General features: G+C 42.2%; 1 protein-coding gene across 2 annotated transcripts in view; it reads left to right on the top strand.

Annotated features, from left to right (window-relative positions):
• ttc29 (tetratricopeptide repeat domain 29) overlaps positions 1-24605 on the top strand; it is a 263802-nt gene that overhangs the window by 213738 nt on the left and 25459 nt on the right. For both annotated transcript variants that reach the window (XM_039750219.1, XM_039750218.1), the window contains one exon: positions 9827-9918. In XM_039750219.1, the coding sequence (XP_039606153.1) occupies positions 9827-9918 (92 nt within the window). The remainder of the gene's footprint in view (positions 1-9826; positions 9919-24605) is intronic.

The raw sequence follows: 24605 nt of genomic DNA, 5'->3' as shown, positions 1-24605 counted from the left end.
TTAATAAAGTATCTATCTATCTATTAGTTATTAGGTAGTGTAAAGCAAGAAGAAGGCACAAAAGAGGTTTGGGACACGTCTTTTTTCAGATGGGAGTCCAATACAGAAATGACTCAAAGATGAGTGAACCACTGATCATATGGGCATAGGGCATTAAAAAGCTGCTACGACGCTGGGAAAATTGCATCTTGTTCTTTGTTGTGGACTTTGATGTCCACCACTTTATCTATTTTGTGCTCCGCTCTACATCATAACCCATTGAAAGTGCGTACAACTTCCAATTACAGTATATACCCTCTTTGAAGGAAACGGGACATAGAAAAATACAGTGCCAAATAAGGGTACGTAGACGGAGATAAAGGACATTTATACTCTGTATTTGTGGGCCTCTAACACTGCAGGCTTCTACACTATGAGTTTGGAAAATGTTTCATGGATTTCTGCAAATTTTGACATGAGTGGCATTGCTACAAAATGTGAAATGTGACGAGGTTAATAAATTACTTGTGTGATTTTTTTTTCATTCTTTTGTTTCCCTGTAGAGTATATTGTCTACCTTTTGATCTTTTTATTTTTTCAATAGCAGGAGCTTACATACAAGGCTGCTGTGATTTACATTTTTTTTTTAACTATTTGAACATTAGAAAATCTTTTTTTTTTGTATGATTTTTATTGGAACGGTTGTATAGGTGGCAGGTGATGAAAATGTGTTGGCAATGACACATTTGTACAAGACGCTCCCTTTTTGATGCTCATTTATGTAATTCACAGAGACGTTTACTCCAGACTGTATGGGTCGGCTGTATTTGAGGGAGCTGCTGTGCATATTTAGGATCAATTTCTAAATCAGACCTGCAGTGTCTTTTTTTTTTTTGTGCTAACACAACCAGAAATGTTGAACCTCAACAGATGTTCGCTTGTGAATTCCTTTTGCAATATTAATCAGTCTGGATCACTCCCTGCTGTCTCCTCCGCTTCCACTGTTTTATTGTCTTCAGTGTATTGTCTTAGTGTGCTAAATTAGAGCAAAAACATTTATCTGGAAACATTAAAGTTACCGTTTTATCTGAAAGTTAAGATTCAATTTCCTGCTCGTTGGAAGTGTAATATAGTGCTTGTGCAAATACTGTACAGTGCAGTGCTGAAGAAATGTTAATTATTTATGTTCCAAATTCCAAATGTCTCCTATTTGAGATCATGAGGGTAGCCACATAAGACGCATCCATCAGTCAGTCAATCAGTTGCTTTATTTGGCACTGCCTATTGAAATCTTACTCAGCAGAGATTTTACATCATTTTATTTATTTATTTATTTATTTATTTATTTATTTATTTATTTATTTATTTATTTATTGTTATTATGTAAACTTGGGAAATTCTGAGGCATACCATTCTGTATTATAAGGGTTTTGGGGTGACCCTATCCTAAAATATATACCATACTAGCCGATGCCCGCCGTAGCATACGGTGGTGTAAGAATATGTTATGTATATTGTGTTAGTGGATCTACTTTTTGTGTGGATGTATATTGTTAACCATTATGTGTGCGTATGCACATTGGTAAAAGTTTTCTGGGTAATACAACAACGAAATAAAAAGAAAAACATGGAAAGCGGTTATCTTACAGCGTTTCTCAATTTTATATAAGGTAGAATGTTGTAAGACACAACAGACTAGGAACGGAAAACGGTGAGAAAGGAATTCAGAAATTAAGAAGAAAGAAATACTTTTTTGAACGACGCAGTTGTGAATCGGTGTTTTCCTGGAGACGACAGATAATGAGTCGAAAGATCTAACCCTAGAAAAATCCATGTGCAACTGACCGTGGCTGAAGACTGGTTGTTGTAGATAAATGCAAATCTTTGCAAACGTAATGCAAGGCAGGATGTTGGGGTCGTGTTTGAAGTAAATGACAATGATAGCATGGAGAGTCTTGGAAAGAGCTTGAATTTCAGCTTCACCACCATAAACTCCAGATGTTGCCATGTATTGATAGTACTCATGACTTGTTGTGATAACTCGAATTGCGTTGGAAAGAACAACAGGAAGAACGTCTCCAAATCTGTCCCATTGTGATGCAATGAAATCTACTGCCCGATGTCGTAATGAGAGTGCATTGCCTTCGTCAACCGTTTGTGTCAAGAAATAACCCACTGATAGGAACAGGCAGTTTGTCGTTGCACAAAAACCCATCGACAGAGAAGATACTGTTGTTCATTTTATAACAAAGGCTTAGGAAACAACCGTCGCAGTACAACGAAAATAGCAAGGAGAGAAACCAATGCCAATGGTCGAGAGAGTACCTTCCTGAAGCAGGCTACGGAAAAGACTTCCAGGCGTACACATGGCCGAAGTGAAAGGTCACGCGGTCAGGCTAGATATAGGGTGGTGACGTGACACCAATGGGGTCATGAGAGAGGAGCGGGGAACTCGGTAGCCTGAAAAAGCGGCGTGGGGGTGTATGGGAGGCCGCAGGCAGTGTGGGGAATGGTTTGGAAGAGGAGGAATAGGAATTGAGAAATGACGGGTGGGCTGCGTGTGGGAGGTGACCGGTTTTGAAGAGGAAGCAGGACGAACCAATAGAAATCGAGAAATGCTGTGTGGGCTGTGTGTGGGAGGGAGTGGTTTTGAAGAGGAAGCAGGACGAACCAATAGGAATCAAGAAATGCTGTGTGGGCTGTGTGTGGGAGGTGACCGGTTTTGAAGAGGAAGCAGGACGAACCAGAAGAGAAATATATATAAGAGATAAGTTAGGTCTTGAAATCCAAAAAACACTGGTCTACAAAAAAATATTTTTGTTTGCCTCTGGGAACTTCAGAGCATCTCAAAGTTTTAAGTACACCAAAATTAAGCTAGCGCGTCAAGTTTTTGAAATACACATTGACGTTTTGACACTTTTGAATATCAATATAATATATCAAGACGATATCTGGAGTTTGGACTCTGTCCCACCAAAATTGTTTCGATGTGTTTATTCTGAAAACAAACCAGAAGACGATACCAGAGACACATTAGAGCATATTTATGTCAATTTACCTCAATATAAAAGTGAGGTCAGCGTGCCCAAAAATTTTGGAGGCACTCGCTTTTGCGCTTTTGCTGCTCATCCGTCTCTCTTTGCAAGAACCAACAGTAGTCACCTATCATGCTCGGAGTGAATTTATCCCGATATCAGTTTTCCATCACCTTTATATCTTGATGAAATCTTTCCCCGTGCTCATCTATGACATCACTTAGATTTGGTGGAAAAAAGTTGAGATAAGAATGTAAAAAATGTGTCTTCAGTGACTTTCTGGCTCCCGTAAGCTAATATACTTTCAGCATATGTGTGCTCAGAAAATAACCCCAAAACATTACATCACCACCAGCAGCCTGAACTGTTAATACAAGGCAGGATGGATCCCTGCCTTCATGTTGTTGACCCCACCATCTGAATGTCGCAGCAGAAATCGACTCACTAGACCAGGCAATGTTTTTTCCAAATCTTCTTTTATCCAATTTTGGTTACTTTTTGTCAACTGTAGCCTTAGTTGCCTGTTCTTAGCTGACTGGAGTGGCACTCTGTGTGGTGGTCTGCTGCTGTAGCCCACCTGTTTCAAGATTCGACATGTTGTGTGTTCAGAGCTGCTCTTCTGCACACCTCAGTTGTAACGAGTGCTTATTTGAGTTCCTGTTGCCTTTCTATCAGCTCAAACCAGTCTGACCATTCTCCTCTGGCATCAACAGGGCATTTTTGCCCAGAGAACTGCCGCTCGCTGGATATTTTCCCCTTTTCAAACCATTCTCTGTAAACCCTAGAGATGGTTGTGTGTGAAAATCCCAGTAAATCAGCCATTTTTGAAATGCCAACAGCTATGCCATGTTCAGAGTCACTTGAGTCTCCTTTTTTCCCCATTCTGATGCTCAGTTAGAACTTCAGCAGGTCGTCTTGACCACGTCTACATGTCTAAATGCATAAGTTGCTGCCATGTGATTGGCTGATTTGTGTCAACGAGCAGTTGAACAGGCGTACCTAATAAAGTGGTCAGTGAATGTATGTGGTTATATCTATATTCTTCCACATTTCAGATGCTTAATAAGCTTCCATTTTCCTTGTCTCTGAAATGTACTTGTATAATGCCTCTATGTCTGTGATCTCCTACGTGTCTGCCATGCTTTCCGATCAAGGTTCTTTTCTCATGTCAGACTCACAGAGGTATGGAGACCCAAACAAAGCAGACATTTTCACAGCTGCTTGGTGAAGATTCTTATAGTTATCTGGTTGTACTAAGCTCCAGAAATGCTGTTGAGACTTTAACTGCACATTATTTTAAAGGTTTATTAATATATAATATATAAAATCCAATGTCTGTCTCTCTGTCTGTTCGCTTTTCACGAGAGAACTACTTAACGGATTTAGATTTTTTTCAATAATTTGCTTGAATGGCTTCTCTCATTTCGCTGTGTATCAGAGTTCACCTGCCGTACCGGTTTATTTGAGTGAATCCGAGAAACACGCAGCGGGCCGAGGGAGGCGGGGCCTTCTTCACTCACTTGCCAGCTTGGGGGCGTGTCCCGTAACTTAACTTAGCTAGCGAAATGAGAGAACAATTGAATTCAACTTTGTTTGATGTTTAAAATAAAGTGTTACTAGGTCTTGATGAGTTTGAGTCTGGATATTCTCTTAAGTGACTGCCACATTGAAAAGATAGATTGCAATTTAGATTGTGGATCGTGATTTTCTGTTAAAAGAATCGTGATATGATTTTTTGGAAAGATCGCCCACCCCTAATTTGACTAATCAAGTTTTCAAATTTATGTAGGATTCATTAACCCTTTGGCAAGCTACTTGGAAAGGAGCGACATGTTGGAGACCCCTGGTATACTGTATGTTATATCTTATGCTCCATGTAAATAATGCAAGGCCTTGTAATCATGTGAGGATTAAAGAAGCTCTAACAGCAGCTACTGCAAACTAAGAATTCAGAGCCATGCAGACCCTTGCGCAGCAGTATTGATCTTGTAGCATGACTGGCAGCCGACGTCGGCTATTAAGTGGGACCTGATCCTATTGATTAAGCCTTGGGACTCCTAGTTAGCCGTTTTGAGTAAACATTTGTTTTGATGCTTTTGTACACACAGTTTTTCTTGTTTGTCTAGTATTCGCACAGACCCTGATCTTCCCTTTTTAATCTCAGTATTGTTGGGCCTCCTCACACCATGAATATTTATACCCAACAATACATTTATTAAGACATGGCAGATCAAGCATATAGACACTATAGACACATGGAATAAATTGCCAAGTCGTGCAACATACAGCAGGACTTTTAGGACCTTCAAATTTTGAAGAAATGACGTGGATCGTACCCTAATCCTAACCCTAATTTGTTTAGCTGAATTGCCTGTTCTTATCAAAATGTTTCTAAACTTTTAATTTCTAATGTTATGGTGCTACACACTCTGGGGGACCAGAGGAGTGAAAGGAACCCGGAAGTGTTTGTGTTCTGTTTGTCCGGGACGGATTATGGCGGCAGCGCTTCGTCCTTTCTATGGGAAGAGAGACAGAGAGGTTAGTACCCCGCCTTTGTCCCCTGGCACGACTTGTTGCGATGCGCGTCAGGTTCTTAAGCTGCTCCCCATTCACTCATGCGTGACAATATATATATATACACACACACATATACCTGCATATATATATATATATATATATATATATACACTCACCTAAAGGATTATTGGGAACACCTGTTCAATTTCTCATTAATGCAATTATCTAATCAACCAATCACATGGCAGTTGCTTCAATGCATTTAGGGGTGTGGTCCTGGTCAAGACAATCTCCTGAACTCCAAACTGAATGTCAGAATGGCAAAGAAAGGTGATTTAAGCAATTTTGAGCGTGGCATGGTTGTTGGTGCCAGACGGGCCGGTCTGAGTATTTCACAATCTGCTCAGTTACTGGGATTTTCACGCACAACCATTTCTAGGGTTTACAAAGAATGGTGTGATAAGGGAAAAACACCCAGTATGCGGCAGTCCTGTGGGCGAAAATGCCTTGTTGATGCTAGAGGTCAGAGGAGAATGAATGGGCCGACTGATTCAAGATGATAGAAGAGCAACTTTGACTGAAATAACCACTTGTTACAACCGAGGTCTGCAGCAAAGCATTTGTGAAGCCACAACACGCACAACCTTGAGGCGGATGGGCTACAACAGCAGAAGACCCCACCGGGTACCACTCATCTCCACTTCAAATAGGAAAAAGAGGCTACAATTTGCATGAGCTCACCAAAATTGGACAGTTGAAGACTGGAAAAATGTTGCCTGGTCTGATGAGTCTCGATTTCTGTTGCGACATTCAAATGGCAGAGTCAGAATTTGGCGTAAACAGAATGAGAACATGGATCCATCATGCCTTGTTACCACTGTGCAGGCTGGTGGTGGTGGTGTAATGGTGTGGGGGATATTTTCATGGCACACTTTAGGCCCCTTAGTGCCAATTGGGCATCGTTTAAATGCCACGGGCTACCTGAGCATTGTTTCTGACCATGTCCATCCCTTCATGACCACCATGTACCCATCCTCTGATGGCTACTTCCAGCAGGATAATGCACCATGTCACAAAGCTCGAATCATTTCAAATTGGTTTCTTGAACATGACAATGAGTTCACTGTACTAAAATGGCCCCCACAGTCACCAGATCTCAACCCAATAGAGCATCTTTGGGATGTGGTGGAACGGGAGCTTCGTGCCCTGGATGTGCATCTCACAAATCTCCATCAACTGCAAGATGCTATCCTATATGGGCCAACATTTCTAAAGAATGCTTTCAGCACCTTGTTGAGGCAATGCCACGTAGAATTAAGGCAGTTCTGAAGGCGAAAGGGGGTCAAACACCGTATTAGTATGGTGTTCCTAATAATCCTTTAGTTGAGTGTGTATATATATATATATATATATATATATTGTAATGAAAGAACAGAAGAGAGTGATTTAACAAAGTGTGAGGGAGCAGCAGGTACCCCATTTAATTTTCTGCACTTTAGGGGGAAAAAAAAAGGTTGAAATGAATGGTGTTTAGGGACATCATTTGTCCTTGCATGTCTCGCTTCTTTGTAAATGCGGCTCTTCTAAGGGATCTCCTTGGTTGCTGATGCCAGTTTTCCACGTGAACACTGATTTTTGGCATCATGGTCACTTAAGCAGCCCACACAGTTGAAGAGGCAGGACCTGCAAGGGCAAGCTGGAGACAGTATCAGTGTGCTTCACTGTCTTTGCTGAAAGCAAAGGAAAAGAGGTTGTTTGTGACCACATTTTCACAGACAGTGGTCTGTGCATTCTTCTATTGGAAATGTCGTTAGGATACTCTCAACGTGTATGCTCGTATATTTATAGCACAAAAAAAGAATACTGGTAAGGCATATATGTACAGTGATCCCCCACCTATCGCGGAATTTACGTTCCAGACCCATCAGCGGTAGGTGAAAATCCACGATATAGAAAGACCATATAAATAAACATTTTTTTATAGTTTAAGCCTTAAAATACCCCTCCCACACACTTTAAACACATGTAAACTTGTAATGGCGAGTGACGTCTGTATAATGCTTTCCTTCCCGAAGCATATCCAGGAGTTTTACCTTCTCCTGAATGGTCAAGGTCTTCCTCTGGCGCTTAGGCTCACCCCTACCAGAAGGCTTAGAAGACGCAGGACGCTTGGGAGCCATCGTAGGGCTTAAAACAAAACGAAAAGTTCACAAAATGTTTGCTCACAACAATCGGACCTCAAGCAAGGTATGCGATACGCAGAGAACTGAGATGTGTGTTCTTGCAAGATTACACCACGTTAGCTGCAGCCAATCAGAGCCCAAGAGAATGAAAATCCCTCTCTGATTGGTTTAGTCTCCTCTTTCAGCCAGTAACAGGCCTTGTAACAAATCATCTGGGTACTGTAACGTGAAACTCTTTGTCTACCGTAGTGTACAATGTACATATACAATTAGATATGTTCCACAGAAAAATCTGCGATATAGCGGGGGATCACTGTATATACATTGTGACAGGTAGGGGGCGCTGTCGTCCCCTTGGACCCTCAGACCAGACACCTGATAAAAGTCCAAATGTTTAACTTTTATTATTTTCAGCACCTCTACCTCCACTATACTCTGTAATACAATAATTATAATAATAATAAACACAATAATCCTCCACACCTCCCAGCAGCTCAGTCACCCTTCCTCCCAACTCAGCTCACCGCTGGGATCTCCCAGTCCTTTTAAACTCCTTGACCCGGAACTGTTTCTGTCCCTCAGTCCATGTGACTTTGTAAGACTTCCGGGTCGGGTGAAAACTCCTTTTTTCTTCAGCAATTCAATCTGAACCCAATTTGCTTGCTTTTAGATGTCTTTTTAAAACTCACCTTTTCATTAAATACATTGGAATTCCTTTGTGTCTCTTCTACACTGTAACTGCTGTTGCTGGTGCAACAGCAGATGGGGCTCAACCCGACTCAGACAGACACGGGAGGCACACTGATAAAAACACAGATGTCCTTTATTTATTCTTCGCTCGTGTGGAACATCTTCCCCGTCCCCACAACACACCACAATTCTTTGTCCTTTTCTCTCTATCTTCACCACTCCGCTCCAGCAAGCTTTGCCCATCACCACCCGACTCTGCCTTCCAGAATAGTGTCTGCTGGTCCCTTATATAGGTCACCTGGAAGTGCTCCAGGTACTTGTTGACCTACTTCTGGGTGTGGCGGAAGAATCGCCCAAACATGGTCAGGAATTGTTGCAGCACACCCCCGGATCCCAACAGGGCTGTAATAAACTCCAATTCCCATGAAGCCCTGCGGGAGTCTGAGGTACCGCTGCCATCCAGGGGAGGTGATGCTCTGTCCACACTTGCTCCCCCAATCCTTCCAAGGCAGAGGCGTCCCGGCCATCCGTGACAACTGACAAAATCTATGATACTGGCGTGTGCCTAAATTATATAGAAGTTCTGCTCCCTTGTGCTCACTTTTTTGCTTTTGATGTTTGCCCCTTCATTCTTGTATGTATTTTACCTTGAATATAGGTGTGTGACAAATAAATAACAAAAATAGTCTATACATATATATTCTTATATATAATTTGATACTATCCGTATGTATGGTGTTCGCAGCAATACCTCGAGCAGCCACAAGAGCAGCGGCCGCGGGAAGGATGCGTAGGAAACGAAGTCACATGACTGACGTGGAATGTAGACTTGCTAATGTGACCACATGTACACAACACCCCCAAGCAGGGGTGTTTGACTGACACTTGGTGGGGCAGAAGGAAACGGTCGCTCCAGCTGAGCAATCAAGGAGCTGGAGTGACCAGAAGAAGGATGGTCCGGAATAGATTAATTGTATTTACTGTATATACAATCCTATGGGGGAAATTACTTTGGGTCACGACCAAATCGGGTTGCGACCAGAGTTTTGGAACGAATTACAGTCGTGACCCGAGATTCCACTGTACATGTAAGTAAAAAAATGAATGAAGAAATTGAAAACATAAGTATCTTTATGTAGAAATCTAAAGGTAAGGTTCATCTTCACTCCTCTTCAGTTTGTAATGTGTCTCTAAATCCGGCTTAGGAGAGTCTGATTATTGAGATACTCGGGCATCCCAAATCTGGGATTCTCTGTGTTCACACATCAAATATCCTTTTACTTTTTGTGGATACGCCATAGCAGTTGACTTCATCAGTGAGTGGTTCACCTGTTATTTCTAATAAAGTTTCATATCAAAAATGACAGCAGTGTTTCACTAGTACTGTACAACCAATCTTCAATTGCTTTTCCATTTTTGCAGTACCTTGAAATGAGTATGCAGATCTTCACAGAACTGGGAGACAAGGATGGAATTGGAAAAACCTGTCAAGCACTGGCTAAAGCTTATGAAAGGTAAAACTGCCATTTTAAATTTTCATTAAACTTGGCTACTTGATGTCTAATGCACACAGTTCAGTAAAGGTTATTACAATATCTAGTTTCCTGGCAGGAGTGGCTGAAATACAGAAACCTGCCTGATTTGATTAAAGTAATATAGTAGTAGTGGGGAGTACCGTGTTATCCATTGTGGATGCAATAGGAAGTGCCTGAAGAAGGGGCCTGAGCTGCCTCAAAAACTTGCATATTGTATAATCTGTTCAGTTAGGCAATAAAAGTGTCATTTTGTTTCACTGCTCATTGATTAAGGTAATGAAATGGTGATCAGATAGTTCAACCAGTGCAGTTCCATCCCAGCCCAGACTGTACCGAACAGTCACCAGATCTTTACTCAAAGACATTTTAATTTCCAGGATCACAATGATTACATTTATCCACAGCCAATCCTTCTTTTCCCTTAGCCAAAAATCTAATAAAAGAAATTAGGGTCTTATTTATCAATTAGGAATACATATAGTGTGTGTTTGTATTATGTATGTATATATGTGTATGTATTGTGGAAACCGTAATCCCAGACACAGACAGACTGACACCAGCATGTCCAAAACACACTTGTTTATTTATTTTTCCCACTGCAACCACAATGCCTTCTCTCAGCACCTCTCTTTCTTTTCTTCCTCTTCTTCTTCCTTTCTCTTTCTCTCTCTCTTGACCTCCTTCCTCCTCCTCACAAGCTTCGTCTCCTTCCTCCCAACTCTGGCTCATTGTCTGGAAGGAGGCGGCCCCTTTTATCAGCACCCAGATGAGCCCCAGGTGCTCCCCTTGACGTCACTTCCTGGTGTGGCAGAAGTGTCAGGAAAGCCCCTGGAAGCACTCTGGGTCTTCTTGGAATTATTTCCGGCAGCACTTCCTGGTGTGACGGAAGTGCTTCCATCCAGGATTCTCCAACTGTCCAGGCGCCCCCTGTCGGTGGCCACGTCCTCTCACGGGCATCCCAGCTCCGCCTCTGTGGCCCCCAAATAGACCCGGGAGGCTGCCCTCTCGTGGCCAAGGAGAAGTATTGTCCCAGTTGGGGACTGTCCAGGCGTCCCAGCCGGGCAGTGTCCCCGTACATCTGTGACAGTATGTATATCCTGAAAATAAAATTATTACCTAGGCTCCTGATGTTAAAATTTAGTTCTTTATTTTTCTACGGTCTATTCCTCTCTTTTTCTAATCTTAACCTCTCTAAAACAGGGCCCTGAGGTTAAAAATAAATTTATTACCTAGGCCCCTGATGTAAAAATTTTGTTTTTATTTTTCTATAGTGTATGTATATATATATATATATATATATATATATATAGATATATATATATATATATATATATATATATATATATATATATAGATAGATAGATAGATAGATAGATAGATAGATAGATAGATAGATAGATAGATGGATGGACCGGGGCCCATGCCCGGCTGGGACTCCCCTGCAGCATATATACCAGGGGAGCAACAACATTTATTTCTATAGCACATTTTCATACAAACAGTAGCTCAAAGTGCTTTACATAATAAAGAATAGAAAAATAAAAGACACAATAAGAAAGCAAAATAAGTCAACATTAATTAACATAGAATAACAGTAAGGTCCAATGGCCAGGGGGGACAGAAAAAACAAACAAAAAAACTCCAGACGGCTGGAGAAAAAATAAAATCTGTAGGGATTCCAGACCATGAGACCGCCCAGTCCCCTCTGGGCATTCTACCTAACATAAATGAAACAGTCCTCTTTGGATTTAGGGTTCTCACGGAAGGACTTGATGATGATGGTCACGTAGACTTCTGCCTTTTAATCCATCCATCATTGTTGGAGCATCATGAAGCTTTGAGTAGGTGGAGGTGGCGCAGGCCACCATCACAAAGAAACCGGAAAAAGAAACAGAATAGAGAGTAGGGGTCAGTACAGATTTTAGAGACACCATGAATAGTTATTATGATTAATTGAACATAAGCAAGCATGGGAAAGACAATATCTCCCCCTGGATGCCAGATGGCAGCCTCCCTGGGTTGCAGCGGTGCCTCGGATTCCCACAGGGCTTCATGGGAGTTGGAGTTCGGTGCAGCCCTGTTGGTTCTGCAGGCGCCGCCAGGGGGTTCTGCAGCGGGAGCAGCTGGCCCCCTTTGGGCACTGGTTTCACAACATCCAGAATGTGCAGCTGGATGTCGGCAATCAAACACCTGGAGCACTTCCGTCCTGTTTGGACGCGAAAAAGTTTGCTTGGTATACGACCTTTGTTTGGAATACAACTCGCATGCTAGAACACCACGCGCTATCCTTAATTATCTCTCTCGAGACAAAGTCACGACTGCCCACGAGCGTCAGTGCGCCAGTTGCTAGCATTCAGTGAATAACCCACGCTGTAACTCTATGTGAATTTTCACGTGATTTTGTGTTTTTTCATGTAAATTTGAATTGATTGTTGAAAAATGTGAAGGTGGCATGCGTATCTGGGACCTGGCTGCTGCATACCGTATGTCGAGAACGACGGTATCTAAGATTGTGAAAAACGAAGACGTTATTAAAAAGTAAAATGAGGTTAAATTTTCATTTATTTCATGTAATTGCTTTTATATTTATGTATATTAGTATTAAGCAGTGTTTTAATTATTTTATACAATCCCATCGATGTATAATATGCCAATAACAATAGGATTTTTTTCATAGAAACGGATTAATCATTTTCCCTTTATTTCTTATGGGAAAAATTAGTTTGGTATACGTCCTGTTTGCAAAGGATCTGGAACGGATTAAGGATGTATACCGAGGTACCACTGTGTGTGTGTGTGTGTATATATATATATATATATATATATATATATATATATACAGGGTAGGATTCAAAAGTAATGAGCCTTTGTTCAAAAGACAAATTTATTGAGCAAATCGGTACAACTAATTAATAGTCTTCAAAATAGGCACCTCCTGCATCAATACACTTTTGTAGGCGTCCACGTAGGCCTGTTCCGGGATGGTTGCAAGGGCTGCCTTGACATTTGCTTGGATGTCCTCGATCGAGTCGGAAGCGTTTTCCTTTCAGAGCTGATTTTAAGCGCGGAAACAAGAACAAGTCAGAAGGCGACACGTCCGGACTGTAGGGAGGCTGGTGGACCACCAGAATGTTCACCCGGGCCAGGTAGGCGCTCACGATGAAGGCGGTGTGCCTGGGCACGTTATCATGGTGAAGCTTCCGCTGTCCTTGATGTCCCTTTGCTTGCGCGCGACGCTTCTTTTCAGCATTTTCAGGACTTCCAAGTAGTAAGCAGCATTCACGGTCTGTCCTTGCGGGACAAACTCGTAGTGGATGATCCCCTTCACTCCGAAGAACTTGATCGTGTACCGTTGCTCTAACAAATTTTCCATTCCGCCGTGTAACGCACTACCGCACAGGGGTTCCCGTCATGGCCGATCCTACCGCTCCATTGCACCCAACTACTTTGCACGTGTTAAAGTTGTCTGTGTTTAAACACAGCTGCCAGTCGTGAACTGGGCCCTTCGTCACACAGCATTATGAATTTATATAAGGGAAACAAAATTACAAAAGAAAACCCTTGGATATTGATTCGATAGGAACGGCCTACTCGGAATCACTGTCCGAATCGTAATTATGTGGTGGTGTAGGAGCATTTCTGCTCCGTTCACAGTCCGTCTCATTTTCACGACGCTATCGTTTCCTCTCACAATGTCTTTTCAACCTTTCTCCAATCTAGCTGGTTGCTTTGTGGCAATCCAAAGAGTAAGGCAATATATATTAAGCAATGGTTTGAAAAGGGGGACACATAGGTATCCAGGCTCTTTAAAGCATAAATAGAGATCACTTCACTGACATGTGAGCAAGCCACGGTACAACTGTGAGACGCGCAGCACTCGCCGGCTACAACGTAACAATAATAATTTCCGGAACGTGCTGTTACGTTGTCATTCATTTTACCCACGACCTTTCTTTCATTCATTTGTTACGTAGGCACGTACCTTTTATCTTCGGCAGTCTCATTCTCTAACCAGGCCTCAGGAGCTAGCCAGCGTAACACTGTCCACCACCCCTTTCGTTATTCCGGCACATTGTTGACATCCGTGAGTAACAACAACGTACTAAACTGGAAGGTGGTCTACGCATGCGTGGAATTCGCGGACAAACAAAGATCAAGATCTAAATGAAGATCTCTTTAGTTAATTTAAAGCACAACAATTTGTTTAGTTTGAATGCCTGTGTTTTAAGGTGTGACTGGCGTACCACAGTCTTCAGTAGTATAAGCCTGGAGGAGATTCTTAATGCAATGCCTATGTTTTAGCTGTCTCTCTACTGCCATCTAGTGCTTCTTCTTGTAATTCATTCGCGGACAAACAAAGATCAAGATCGAAATGAAGATTATATATAGAGATATATATATATATATACCCTGTATATATATATATATATATATATATATATATATATATATATATATATACACAGTGGAACCTTGGTTCATGAACATCTCTGAACACGTACAAATCGGGTTATGACCAAAAAGTTCGCCAAGCTATTGCATCGGTTCATAACCACACACTCGGTATACGAACAAGCCAGTTTCCTTTTTGGTTTGTACACGCGAGAGAGAGCAAGCGAGAGAGAGGGCTGGCTGCATAAGGCCAGAGGCAGTTGAAGAATGCACCGGGCTTGTTTTTAAAGAGACAGATTTGAGCATCTTTTTAACCTCATTGTATTTAATGAAGACTTTTTCCTATTGGATTTTAACCTCCACTTCACTTCTGTTTACAGCGATCGGTTCATAACGTGCATTGTTGCAATGTTACTTTTCTTGGTAGTTTATTAATTTCCAGATTTTTCAAATGTTCATTTTTTTTCCTGTGCTTAAAACTCATGAAGTAAAAAAGTGTTTTAAGCAAGCGGTTCGTAGCGCTATAGCGCAAACTCTTGCAGTGTTAGTTTTCTCTGTTGTTCAAGGTTTTCTCAGTGTTATTCAATGTTTTTACATTTAGTTTACTATTACGCTGTGCATTCTATGGTATAATCTATATATATAATTCACTAAGGCAAGACAACCATGGAAAGCATGCCGGAAGGGGCGTGGATTCACTAAGCCGCCGACAAGTGAGACACCTATGGCGCACGCAGGATGGAGCCACGGCCACCAACTCCAAGCCCATTGGATACGATGACGACTCGCAGGGCCACGCCCACCAACTCGGACACAACGACAGAAAAAATGGCGTCATTTATATTCGTCTGTCATAGAGGCCACATGCAGTGCAGGTCAGGTTAATGTCATGTGCATGTCATGCACCTCCGAGCTACATTGACTGTTCATAGAGGCATGTTTCTCACGGAGGTGAATCGCCATATGCAGCGTGAGAAACGGTTTGCGAGGGGTATCCCATGGGATCCCTAAAAAATCCTTTACAACTGAGGTAAAAACACAATGAAGTAAGCAGTCTTTAAAAACCGAGTTTTCGGTTGCGACGCACGACCGCGTGCACCATAGCAAACTGTTTTACACGCTACATACAGCTATTCGCATCCGCGTCAAACATGCGTCTTCTTAGATGCTCCTGCAGGAACACGGAAGACGTTTTCCTGCCCACCAACACTCCTTTTTCACCGGCTGGCGTCTACCCTTGTTCTCTAGGCATTCACACTGCCTGCCCATTTGCCCGGACGCAAAAACTCACCGACCACCCAGTTAGTCCCTTTTGTCTGTGGTAAGAGTTCACATGCACGTCTGAGCCATGCATTATGCCGCGGGTTCACTATTGTGTTGTATTTTGCTCTCTCCAGAGTTCCATCTTTTCATTCACTTACTGTTGTATTCTCACACCAACTTGTTTTAGACATCCGTGTCTTTCCAGAACTGTTTAGCATTCAATAAATAATTATGCATGAGATTGACTGTGTGTCTACCCAGCGCAGAGAGGCGTGGGTAAGCTGTTGAACCCCATTCTGGCTGCAAGCCGTGGAATTCCCACTAAATGTGACTCGTACGCTCCCACTCATTAAGTCCCTACCCTTTGTGCACACCCCCTCCTACCGTGGTCGGGTATCTTGGTGGATTATATATAGAAAAGCAGCCAAAACCGAGGGGTATCCCATGGGGTCCTTAAAACATTCCTTTACAACTGAGGTTAAAACACAATGAAGTAAGCAGTCTTCTAGCAAACTGTTTTACACGCTACATACAGCAATTCGCATCCGCAACAAACATGCGTCTTCTTAGATGCTCCTGCACTTTGTTCACACCCCCCTCTCACCTCGCTACAACCGTGGCCGGGTGTCTTAGTGGATTATATATAGAAAAGCAGCCAGATCCGCACACACGTACATCTGGACTGTACAAAGACGATGACTCAAGTGACGAGTTGGAGGTGGGCACACGAGCGGGCAGTGCATACTGAACGAGAAATCAGCAGACTAGCATGACGGACGGAGCTGAATGGACGTCCTTCTCCTCTCCTCCCATTTCAACCTCCGTGCCGTGCACCCCCATCCCTCCGTCTGGCAGGAGAAGGCGCAAGGACGGTCCTCCAGTTTTCAGTCACGGACGATTGTGTGTTGGTTCGTTAAGTGCATTGTTACAATGTTGCATGTTTCTTGCTGATTTATTACATTACCGATTTTTCAAATATTAATTTTCTCCCTGTGCTTAAAAATCATTAAAAAACCGGCTTGATTATGCGGTGTAAACAAAACATATATTTACATACAGTTCATATGGTCTGGAAAGGATTCATTGTATTTGTATACAATCTTATGGGGGAAATTAGATAGATAGATAGATACTTACTTACTTACTTACTTAATCCAGCAGCAGTATACTGATACAAAGAAACAATATTAAATTAAATAGTAATAAAAATGAAAAAAAAAATAAAAAAGCAGACAATAACTTTGAGTAATGTTAGCATTTACTCCCCCGGGTGGAATTGAAGAGTCGCATAGTGTGGGGGAGGAACGATCTCCTCAGTCTGTCAGTGGAGCAGGATGGTGACAAAAGTCTGTCACTGAAGCTACTCCTCTGCCTAGAGATGACACTGTTCAGTAGATGCAGTGGATTCTTCATGACTGACAGGAGTTTGCTTAGTTCTCGTCGCTCTGCCACAGACGTTAAACTGTCCAACTTTACTCCTACAATAGAGCCTGCCTTCCTCACCAGTTTGTCCAGGCGTGAGGCGTCCCTCTTCTTTATGGTGCCTCCCCACCACACCACCGCGTAGAAGAGGGCACTCGCCACAACCGTCTGGTAGAACATCTGCAGCATCTTACTGCAGATGTTGAAGGATGCCAACCTTCTCAGAAAGTATAGTCTGCTCTGACCTTTCTTATATAGAGCATCAGTATTGGCAGTCCAGTCCAATTTATCATCCAGCTGCACTCCCAGGTATTTATAGGTCTGTACTCTCTGCACACAGTCACCTCTGATGATCACAGGGTCCATGAGGGGCCTGGGCCTCCTAAAATCCACCACCAGCTCCTTGGTTTTGCTGGGTTTAAGATGTAAGTGGTTTGAGTCGCACCATTTAACAAAGTTTTTGATTAGCTTCCTGTACTCCTGATGCAGCCCACGATAGCAGTGTCATCAGCGAACTTTTGCACGTGATAGGATAATACCTGAGGTTCCACTATGTGTGTGTGTATGTGTGTATATATATATATATATATATATATATATATATATATATATATATATATATATATATATATATAGGATCTCCTTGAGGGCTCATTCGGGGTAAATGGTAACCCACCAGAGCGAGAAGGGGCGCTGTTTCTAAACTGGTTCCCTTTTTCCCCTCAGCTCCCAGAAACCTCCAAGTGAAGGAAATTAGCCCCGCCCCTTCTGGTCCTCCCATTATAAAAATACCGGGTGCCTCCACTAAGGGGCTTGACTTGATGAGACCCGTTCCAGAGAGTGAAAGCTCTAGGAAAGCCTTCTGTTGTTTTGTTTGCTGGAACACAGCGGTAGTTTTGTTTTGTTCTCAGCCTTATGTTGAGTGTTACAAGACGGCACCTGTTTAAGTTTGAAAAATCTGAAGGAATTAAAAGGGACTACCCAGCTGGTATCCCAAACGTTTTTGAACCTTGTGGCGCAAGTGCATTGAGAAGGGTGGAGACTACACTGAGAAATTACATTAGCAGTTTTGTTAAGGTTCGTCACATTTTCTAATAAATCCCATTTTGTAACTTTTAGCTTGAATTCCCCCTCGTGTGTATGTATGTGTGTCTGATTATTTGGTTGGTCACCCACCAGGTAGCATTTGTGGTTGCTTGGCCAGTTGACAAACATCCGCCACGTCCTCTCAGTTTCGAGAAGCAGATCATAGATATGTGATAAGTACCTGCCAAATGATACAAGAGTACACAACACGTGTTTCACATTTATTGGAGCTCGTCAGGTCTACACACTTTTGCATCGCCTTACTGGGATCGAACTTTGGATGTCAGTGCCTGATGCAAAGCTTCTGACGTTGCACCAATGCGGCTGGTTCTCTTATTTGATAGGATGCCTAAAAAATTGTTCACTCACTTTTTTATTGTTTTGCAGTAATAAATTATAGCAATTTTAATCTGGCTAATGAACAGAGTAAATCTTTTTAACATCAAAGATAAAGCAGATCTTTGCCAAGGGTGGAAATGAGTTACAAATATAAAACAGAAAAATAAGTGATTGCATAAATCTTCACCTCCTTTAATATGACACCCATAAGTCATCCCTCATGCAGACAGCTGGTTTTAGAAGTCACAGAATTAGTTCAACCTCTCTGGGGTTTCATTTGATTGAATTGAAGATGCAAAGAAAATGTGAAAGGGCTAATTTGTGGTGAGTCAGTATGGGGGCCTAACATACACAACAAAGACTAAAGAACACTCCTAGCAATTCCATGCAAAGCACAAGTCAAGGGAAGGAGACAAGAAAAAATCCAAGTCACTGAATATCCACTGGAGTCCAGTCAATTCAGTCATTAGGAAATGTAAAGAGGATAACAGTAAATCTGCCTCAAGCAGCTCGTCCACTAAAACTGAGTGATTGTGCAAGAAGACGAGTGACGGAGGTCAGCAAGAGATCTGTGAGAGTTACAAGCCACGGTGGCTCAAATTGGTGAGACTGTGCAAAGAGCAACTGTGGCTCTGCTCCTCCAACTGCCACAGCTTTACAAGATATTGGCAACAAGAAAAAACACATAGTATACACAATACAATATAATTTATTTTTTGTATAACCCAAAATTACACTAGGAGTGTCGCAATGGGCTTTAACAGGCCCTGCCTCTTGATAGCCCCCCAGCCTTGACTCTCTAAGAAGACAAGAAAAAACTCCCAAAAAAACCCTTGTAGGGAAAAAATGGAAGAAACCTTGGAAAAAGGCAGTTCAAATAGATAGATAGATAGATAGTGTGGGGAACAGCCCGGACACAGACAGGTAGACATGGTTCTTGAAGCACCACACACGTTTATTTACACTAATATTGACAACAGTGACACACACAACCCTGTGCCGCAGCACCAATCACCCCAAAGTCCAGGCCCTTACACAATGCCTCTTCTCTCTTCTGGTCCGCCTCCACTCCTCTCCTCCAAGCTCTGTCCTCTTCCACCCGACTCCAGCCATCGAATGAAGGGAGGCGGTCCCTTTTATACACACCCGGATGCTCTCCAGGTGCCTCCCGGCAATCTTCCACTGGCACTAATCAGTGTGGCGGAAGTACCGGCTCTGCATCCAGAAGCACTCCGGGTGTCCCTGATCCTCTTCCCCCCCAGCACTTCCAGGTGTGGCAGAGGTACTGAGGTCCAGGGCTCCTTAGGCATCGGGGTGCCCCCTGGCGGTGACCACGGGCCCCTACAGGGCTGAGCTTCAAAGCTCTGTACCCGTGGTCCCCAAAGCCACCAGGGCGGTCGCCCCCTCGTAATCTGAAGGAGGCGCAAGCCCTCCTCTGGTTCTTCTGGGCGTCCTGGCTGGATACCACCCCCAGCCGCGTGCCACAATAGATAGATAGATAGATACTTTATTAATCCCAAGGGGAAATTCACATACTCTAGTAGCAGCATACTGATAAAGAACAATATTAATTTAAAGAGTGATAACAATGCAGGTATAACAAACAATAACTTTGTATAATGTTATTGTTTACCCCCCTGGGGTGGAATTGAAGAGTCGCGTAGTGTGGGGTCTCCTCAGTCTGTCAGTGGAGCAGGACGGTGACAGCAGTCTGTCGCTGAAGCTGCTCCTCTGTCTGGAGATGATCTTGTTCAGTGGCTGCAGTGGATTCTCCATGATTGACAGGAGTCTGCTCAGCGCCCGTCGCTCTGCCATGGATGTCAAACTGTCCAGCTCTGTGCCTACAATAGAGCCTGCCTTCCTCACCAGTTTGTCCAGGCGTGAGGCGTCCCTCTTCTTTATGCTGCCTCCCCAGCACACCAGCACGTAGAAGAAGGCGCTCTCCACAACCGTCTGATAGAACATCTGCAGCATCTTATTGCAGATGTTGAAAGACGCCAGCCTTCTAATGAAGTATAGTCGGCTCTGTCCTCTCTTACACAGAGCATCAGTATTGGCAGTCCAGTCCAATTCATCATCCAGCTGCACTCCCAGGTATTTATAGGTCTGTCACCTCTGATGATCACGGGGTCCATGAGGGCCCTGGGCCTCCTAAAATCCACCACCAGCTCCTTGGTTTTGCTGGCGTTCAGTTGTTGGTGGTTTGAGTCGCACCATTTAACAAAGTCCTTGATTAGGTTCCTATACTCCTCCTCCTGCCCACTCCTGATGCAGCCCACGATAGCAGTGTCGTCAGCGAACTTTGACACGTGGCAGGACTCCGAGTTTATTTATAAAAGAGACCCCCTTCCAGGTAGGTTGGGTGGGCAGTGGGTGTCAGAAAGAAGGGGGTCAATACAATACACAGAGCAGGACAAATCCTTGATACAATATAAAAACAAATTTACAAGTACAGAGCAGAATGCAACAGTAGATGATATCCCATAATATGATTTGGATTTGTTTAGAGTCCTGGAGACCTCGGCCATCAAGCTGCCTCCCCCAATTCGCCATTCCACAGCTGAGACAGCGCTGGGCCAGCCAATGCGATGAAATGACCCCCTCTACCTGACAATTCCTGCGATCCTCCATCAGGGATGACTTTACCTTAGGCAAGCAGAACAACATGGCAGGTTGGCCTTGGCACCAAGTGCCACATTTGAGTATATCTCGACTAGAGTTGGCACATGGAAGACTCTGAAGACAGATGGAAGGCTTTTTTTAACGATCAGATGAGACCAAAATTTAAGTTTTTTAAGTTTTTGGCTACCAGACTAAAGGCCATGTTTGGTGTAAGCCAGACACATCACATTATCGCTAACAGATCACCCCCACCATGAAGCATTTGAGTGGGAGCATCAAGCTGTGGGGATGCTTATCTGCAGCAGGAAAAAAGGAAAAAAATCATCTAATTATATGTTTTATGTGAGAATTACAGCTCTTCAAAACAAAATGTTCAATTTCAAAACTAAAGTCATGCAATTTATATATATTTTTCTATATCAAACCCCCAGTAAAGAGTGTATTATAGGTTATAATTTCCCTTTGTGCCAGTCAGCAAAAAAATGTATTCTTTTTTTTTATGGATCTTTAAACTTAACATTTTTAAACCAAATACAATTTTCCACTTGTTGGATCATGCTCTCATTTATTTATTTATTTATTTATTGTTTTTCTCCACATTCATATATTCCCCTTATATACAATTAAACGCCCCAGTAAGCGTCGTATTTTCATTAAATTGGACTTGTGGGTTCTTGTATGAAATTTTGAAAGATGACCACAAAAAATAATTACATGGGTAGTGTTTACATTAATTCATGAAATGGAAGCAGCCTTTTTAGATTTCCACCTGTCACCAATCCCATTTGCTTTATTACGTGCAGCTCAGGCCCACAAACTTGGTGGTACAATTGACAAACCCCTGAGTGGCTGTTTCATCCCTGCTCTATTTGATTTTTCTACTCTGAACAAATGATTAAGTTTTCATGCATTGGTTCAACCAAAATCTATGTTCACTCAACCACATCCTTTATTGATTACTTCTACTGCAAACAGTAGGCCAAGTGTGATATACATAATTGGAGAGTTGTCAAGGGAGGTGGGTGTTAACAGTCCTGTTTTCCCCTTTGGAAATTGGAAACACCTTGATACACAAATAGTCTGCACATCTCATTCTTAACCTCTGGACCAGAGGATTCTGTTTCCTCACACAATCTTTTAATTCCTGAAAGTGTAATCTAGTAGGCTGCTACTAAGTCAACACATTGGCAGAAACATCAGAAGCACAGCTTTCGTGTTAGGAGAAATGTAACAGCAGGGATATCAAATATATAACAATATCATCTGTACTGCTAGTGCTCAGGTTTCCTATATTTATAATGGAAATCACTACTCTTGTCTTCAGAGGGAAACTTTAATCAAACAGAACACAAAAACATACAGTGCTTGTGAAAAGTATTCATCCCCTTGGACGTGTTCACATTTTATTGTTATACAGGATTGAACCATGGTGGCTTATTCTTTGTCTTATTTGTCTTATTCTTGACAGTGATGAAAAGAAAAGGGCTATTTAATGTCAGAGTAAAAGTGGTCTAAATTAAATACAGACATAAAACACAAAATAATTGATTGCATAAGTATTTGCCCCCTTCATATCAGTGTTTAGTAAATCACAGCCATGACAGCCTTGAGTCTCTGTGCATAGGTCTCTGTCTCTCTGTCAGCTTTGCACATCTCCATGCTGCCCTGTTTCCCCATTCTTCTTTACAAAACTGATACATAGATAGGAAAGACACTATATAGTAGATAGATAGATAGATGTGAAAGACACTATATAATTAGATAGATAGATAGATAGATGTGAAAAGTGCTATACAGATAGATAGGAAGTTCACTATATGATAAATAGATAGATGTGAAAGGCACTATATAATAGAAGGGGCAGCACGGTGGCACAGTGGTGCTGCACAGTAAGGAGACCTGAGTTCGCTTCCCGGGTCCTTCCTGTGTGGATTTTGCATGTTCTCCCCATGTCTGTGTGGGTTTCCTCCGGGTGCTCCGGTTTCCTCCCACAGTCCAAAGACTTGCAGGTTTGGTGCATTAGCGATTCTAGATTGTTTCTAGTGTGTGCTTGGTATGTGGGTGTGTGTGTGTGCCCTGCAGTGGGCTGGTGCTCTGCCCAGGGATTTGTTCCCCCGTGACCCTGTGTTAGGATGTAGCGTGTTTTATATATATAATAGATAGATAGATAGATAGATGTGAAAGGCATTCTGTGATAGATAGATAGATAGATAGATAGATAGATAGATAGATGTGAAAGGCATTCTATGATTGATGGATAGATGTGAAAGCCACTATATAGTTGGTTGATAGATGTGAAAGGCACTATATAATAGTTTAATAGAGGAAAGGCACTCTATGTTTGATAGATTGATTGGTTGATTGATAGATGTAAAAGGCACTATATAGTTGATAGATGTGAAAGGCACTATATAATAGATAGATTAAAAGGCACTATATAATAGATTAATAGAGGAAAGGCACTCTATGATTGATGGATTGATTGATAGATAGATAGATGTGAAAGGCGCTGTATAATAAGATAGATAGATGTGAAAGGCACTATGTAGTTGATAGGTAGACGGATAAAGTATGTGACTTACTTAAAAATGATCCAGTAAGTATTCAGACATCTTCACTTCCTGCACACTTTATTATGTTGTAATTTTGATTTTAAATGGATACATTTGCCATTTTGCTCATCGATCTACACTCAATAACCCATCATGACAAAGTGAAAACATGCTTTCAGTAAGGTTTTTAAATGTATTAAAATGTTGTTAACATGACACCTGTCAGTCATAGAAGCTTTCTGACCCTTCATTCTGCACTTTATAAAAGCTGCTTTGGCAGCAATTCCAGTTTCACATTATCTTGGGTAAATCCATACAAACTTTGCACTCCTGGATTTGGCTAAGCTTCATTTGATTGGATGGGAAACATCTACAAACTGACATCTTCAGGTCTGTCCACAAATGCTCTATGGGTTGTAAGTCTGGGCTTTAGCTGGGCCACTCACAGACTCATCCCAGAGCCACTCCAGTGTTGTGTTGGCTGTATGCTTCAGTTCATTGTTGTGCTGTGAGGTGAATCGTTGCACCAGTCTGTGGTGGCTTACTCTCTGAGCAGGTTTTCTTGAAGGACCTCTCTGGATTTGACTGCATTCATCCTTCCCTCAATTCTGACCAGTCTCCCTGCCCCTGCACCCCTAAATAACATTTTATAGTAGCTCTTTAAATATATAAAAGGATCTCCATATATAATCTTCATTTGGGTCTTGATCTTTGTTTGTCCGCGAATGAATTAGAAGAAGAAGCACTAGATGGCAGTAGAGAGACAGCTAAAACATAGGCATTGCATTAAGAATCTCCTGCAGGCTTATACTACTGAAGACTGTAGTACGCCAGTCACACCTCAAAACACAGACATTCAAACTAAACAAATTGTTGTGCTTTAAATTAACTAAAGAGATCTTCATTTAGATCTTGATCTTTGTTTGTCCGCGAATTCCACGCATGCGTAGACCACCGTCCAGTTTAGTACATTGTTGTTACTCACGGATG

Source organism: Polypterus senegalus, chromosome 4, assembly GCF_016835505.1.
Source record: "Polypterus senegalus isolate Bchr_013 chromosome 4, ASM1683550v1, whole genome shotgun sequence".
NCBI lineage: Eukaryota > Metazoa > Chordata > Cladistia > Polypteriformes > Polypteridae > Polypterus > Polypterus senegalus.
The sequence above is the reverse complement of the archived record's forward strand: the minus strand, read 5'-3'. Positions and strand labels throughout refer to the sequence as shown.